The following is a 5,042-nucleotide window of genomic DNA, read 5'->3' as shown; positions in this document are numbered from 1 at the left end:
CAAGATTGCTGAGTGTAGGAAGCATGTTTTAACCAGCCTTATATTCTTGTAATTTCTGGGGATACTGGAACATATGAACTTATAATGCCTATGTGTTGAATGAATAAATATATTACATTAAGGCTTCAGGAAGTCACTAATAATTATTATATTTGTAGCTCATTTTGTCCCAACCTCTGAAATAAGGACATGCAAAAGGACATATGGAACACAGGATCAATGTGACTGAGTTTGTCCTCTTGGGGCTCACCCAGAGCCTCCAAGGTCAGAAAATATTATTTGTTGTATTCTTGCTCATCTACATTGTGACAATGGCAGGCAACCTCCTCATCGTGGTGACTGTGGTGGTCAGTCCAACCCTGGATGCCCCTATGTACTTCTTTCTTGGTTACTTATCATTTATGGATGCTGTGTATTCTACTACGGTCACTCCAAATATGATTATAGACTTACTCTATGAGAAGAAAACCATTTCCTTCCAAGGTTGTATGTCCCAGCTCTTTCTAGGACACTTGTTTGGTGGTGCAGAGATTTTGCTCCTGGTGGTCATGGCCTATGACCGCTACGTGGCCATCTGCAAACCCTTGCATTATTTGACGATCATGAATCAACGTGTGTGTGTTCTATTGCTGCTGTTGGCGTGGGTTGGAGGTTTTCTGCATGCTGTGGTTCAACTTCTCTTTGTTTACAACCTCCCCTTCTGTGGTCCCAATGTCATTGACCACTTCATCTGTGACATGTACCCTTTATTAAAACTTGCCTGCACTGACACTTACGTTATTGGCCTCACTGTGGTTGCCAATGATGGGGCAATCTGTGTGGTCATCTTTACGGTCTTGCTCATCTCCTATGGGGTCATTCTGCACTCCCTGAAGAACCTTAGTCAGGAAGGGAGGCGCAAAGCCTTATCCACCTGTGGGTCCCACATTACGGTGGTGGTCCTCTTCTTTGTCCCCTGCATCTTCATGTATGTGAGACCTCCTTCTACGTTACCCATTGATAAATCCCTGACTGTGTTTTACACAGTTATCACCCCTATGTTGAACCCTTTAATCTATACTCTGAGAAATGGAGAGATGAAAAATGCCATGAAGAAGCTCTGGACCCGAAGAAGAAAATAAGGCAGAAGAGAAATGTATCACCTCTTTTCAGTGAGGAGTTTGCTCCGTTTAGGAAAGGATATTTTATTTGTAGTAAGTTTCTCCTCAGGTTTAAACTTGTGCATGATGAAAAGCATTTAAGATGTAAGTACTTCCAATGGTCAAAAATATTTCTAAGATTTTCATCATTTCTTGGGAAAGTAGATGTGTAGCTTTTGCATATAAAATGTCTCTATTGAAACTATAGGTTTATGTTCTGTGTGATGAGTTATGCTGTAGTTAATACTATAAATTTGTTTTTGTTAGAGGACATTTTTCACTTTTCTCTCTTACATAATTGTTCACTTTCAGAATTCATAGTGCTTTTTATATATTTCAGAGAAAAGAAATTCATAAATGGGACATAAACCCTTGGTTCACTCCCCCCATACAAAGACAACCCATATTAAGACTTAAAGTTTAGATCTTATTTTTGTATGCAAGATATTTGAGTATATACTTTTGTTCATATTGCTTAGCACATTAAGATTGAGGAGGAATGCTGCTTCCAAGGTAGAATATTAAGCATAAGGAAGCTAAGTGTAGAAAAAACTGAACCAAAGAGATAGGTACAATAAATAAGATTTATTTTTCTGAGTGGGGAATCCTATTATGTTCTTAAATGGGAAAACATTTTTTAGTGTTATATTTCAGAAAGATGATTCATTAATCTTCCCCTAAGCTTAATATAACTGCGAATTCTCTGCCACTTTTCACTATTTCCACATCTTTTTTTTTTTTATTTATAGTGTTTAGTAGCCTTCTATAGGGGCCCAGACCCTTCCTTTCATATATAAAATTACCATAATACATAACCCATGTCCTTTAAATGTGCAATACAGAACCTGACACCAGATATTTTGGGTGATAACATTGGTAAGAAAGGTATTGACAAGGGGCGCCTGGGTGGCTCAGTCGGTTAAGTGTCCGACTCTTGGTTTTGGCTCAGGTCATGATCTCAGGGCTTGTGAGTTCAAGCTTCACATTGGACTCTGTGCTGACAGCAGGGCGCCTGCCTAGGAATCTATTTCTCCCTCTCTCTGCTCATCCCTTACTCTCTGTCTCTCTGCCTCTCTCTGAAAAATAAATAAACACAAAAAATAAAAATAAAAGAACAGTGTTGACAAAGTGGCATGCCATTCTGACCTCTGCTGTTAATGGAATGCAGATTATTAGGTAATAAAGAAGCCATAATATGTATTGATTTATTTAACAGAGACTTCTTACATAAGCCTCCCTCTCTCTGAATTAGTCTTGAAAGTAAATGTTATCTGCCCCTACTATGGTAGAAAGCATGTGGTCAAAGAAACTCATGGTTCTGCCTCTTTTAGTTAGTCTGGATCCATGAGGTGCCAGGCTATGAGGGAATGGAGCCTTTTTCCTGGTAAATCACTGTGTATGAGGAACTGTATATCCTGATTTTTTTCCCTATTATTATTACATGAAGATATTTTATGTCGTCGCAAAGTCTTCCCAAACATAACACTATTCTTTAAATAAGATTAAACATTTGATTTTATCGGAACTTGTATAATTAAGTCATCAACTTTTGGATGTTACTATAGACTGAATATTAATGTTTCCCCTCAAAATTCATGAATTAAGTCCTATGTAATATGTAATGTTTAGAAGTGGGACCTTTGGGAGGTGATTAGGTTGTGATAGAAGAGCTCTCATGAATTAGATTAATGTCTCTATAAAAAAAGACCCAAGAGAAATCACTTGTCCCTTCTGCCGTGTAAGGTCACAGCAAAAAGAGCCTAATTTGAATTCTTGATACATTGGCGTAAGAATTTGACTGTTTTCTTTATTTAAAAAAATATATATACATATATAAAATCAAATATTGGCTACAAATATTTATTCTTCTTTGATATTTGCTACAAATATGTTGTTTTTCTGTAATTATGGGTGTTTTTATATAAAGTCATTGTATTATTCTTTTACTTTTTTATTTCTTCTATCACATCACTATTGGAAAATTTCATTTATATTCATTCAGTGAGTTTATACATTTTAATATCTTTTTAAAAAATAAGTCTCAAAAAAGTTTGATTTTAGATTGCTGCTTTTATTTTAATTAATTAATGTTTTTAAAGTAGGTTCCACACCCAGTGTGGAGCCCAGCACAGGGCTTGAACTCAAGACCTTGAGATCAAGACCTGAGCTGAAGAGTTGGACACTCAACCAACTGAGCCATCCAGAAGCTCTAAAAAGTCTTCTTTTAAAATTATCTAGAATTTGTTTTTGTTTTTGCTAATATTATTATTAATTTCAGTAACTGAAATTTTTCTATTCAATATGTCAAATTTTAGTAGATTTTAATTGGAAGCCATTTCACCTCTTTCTCTATTGCTGTCTCTTCAACCTCTTCCTCTCTTTTCTTTGGTGTTTTTCTTTACCACTAATATTCTATATAAGTAGTCAAGGATTTTCATGTGTTTTATACCTTGTAGGGATAATCCTCTTAAATACTTCTCCTTTTCAAGTTTCTTGCAATTTCTAAATATTTTTCCTGATAAACTTCAGGATTTTTTTGTTTAGTTTGAAAACTCCCCATAAAAATATTTAGGATTTCATAACCCTCCATATTTATTTTGGGGAAAATGGCATGTTTTAATATCTTGGTTTCATATCCNTTTCTATTCAATATGTCAAATTTTAGTAGATTTTAATTGGAAGCCATTTCACCTCTTTCTCTATTGCTGTCTCTTCAACCTCTTCCTCTCTTTTCTTTGGTGTTTTTCTTTACCACTAATATTCTATATAAGTAGTCAAGGATTTTCATGTGTTTTATACCTTGTAGGGATAATCCTCTTAAATACTTCTCCTTTTCAAGTTTCTTGCAATTTCTAAATATTTATTTTTCCTGATAAACTTCAGGATTATTTTGTTTAGTTTGAAAACTTCCCATAAAAATATTTAGGATTTCATAACCCTCCATATTTATTTTGGGGAAAATGGCATGTTTTAATATCTTGGTTTCATATCCAGAAAGACACATGTATTATTAAGGCTTGATCAATGTCTTAATAAAAATTTGTAATCATCTCCATAGAGTGTATAGGCANTTCAGGATTTTTTTGTTTAGTTTGAAAACTCCCCATAAAAATATTTAGGATTTCATAACCCTCCATATTTATTTTGGGGAAAATGGCATGTTTTAATATCTTGGTTTCATATCCAGAAAGACACATGTATTATTAAGGCTTGATCAATGTCTCAATAAAAATTTGTAATCATCTCCATAGAGTGTATAGGCTTCTTGCCTTTTAGTTTTCTTATTCAAAAAGTGACTTGTCTTATTTACGTTTGATTCAAATTTTCAAAGAGCTGATTGGAAAGGGCTTAGTAACTTCCTGGTATGAATTACAGCACAATCCTCAAAGGCATTAATGTATGTTTGTATGTAATGTTGATAGGTCTACATTTGGCAACACACAACTATGTATTCAACCACAGAGATCTGTATCTGACCTCATGTAGGTACATATTCAATGATGTGTAGGTCATATCCAGCTTCATATATGTGTCTGTATGTGAACACACAGAGGTCTATCTGACAGCACATGGGTCAGTATTTGACTACACATATGAATGCATATGTGTATGTATATGTATCTGATCTGATCACACACAAGCCTGTATCTGTCTACACACAGAGCTATATGTTGCCATACACAGGTCTGAATCTGAGTGCATAATGAATTTTGTCAGGGCTTGACTGAACAATTCTTCTGTTTCATGTGGCATGGACTGAGGCTCCTCTTTAGTATTCAGCAGGTCGCCTGACTTTTAGGGAGTGTTTAAGATGACTTTATTCATGTGAGTGGTACCTTAGCAGGAATGGCTAGCAGACCAGGCTCCTCTAGCTCTTTCTCCTCCATGTAGCCTGTCTCTCCA

At 35.4% G+C, this 5,042-nt stretch overlaps 1 protein-coding gene across 1 annotated transcript; it reads left to right on the top strand.

Annotated features, from left to right (window-relative positions):
• The first annotated feature begins 203 nt into the window (after positions 1-203).
• Positions 204-1,121, top strand: LOC144229644 (olfactory receptor 4A15-like). The gene has a single exon (XM_077761738.1). The coding sequence runs from the start codon at positions 204-206 to the stop codon at positions 1,119-1,121; it is 918 nt and encodes a 305-aa protein (XP_077617864.1).
• Positions 1,122-5,042: the final 3,921 nt, after the last annotated feature.

The sequence above is a fragment of the Crocuta crocuta genome, unplaced genomic scaffold, assembly GCF_008692635.1.
Source record: "Crocuta crocuta isolate KB4526 unplaced genomic scaffold, BGI_CrCroc_1.0 scaffold391, whole genome shotgun sequence".
Lineage (NCBI taxonomy): Eukaryota > Metazoa > Chordata > Mammalia > Carnivora > Hyaenidae > Crocuta > Crocuta crocuta.
Note: the sequence above shows the minus strand (reverse complement) of the source record. Positions and strands in the feature narration are given on the sequence as shown.

Coding starts and splice junctions, on each gene's coding strand:
- LOC144229644 (XM_077761738.1), top strand. CDS start 204: ATGGAACACAGGATCAATGTGACTGAGTTTGTCCTCTTGGGGCTCACC.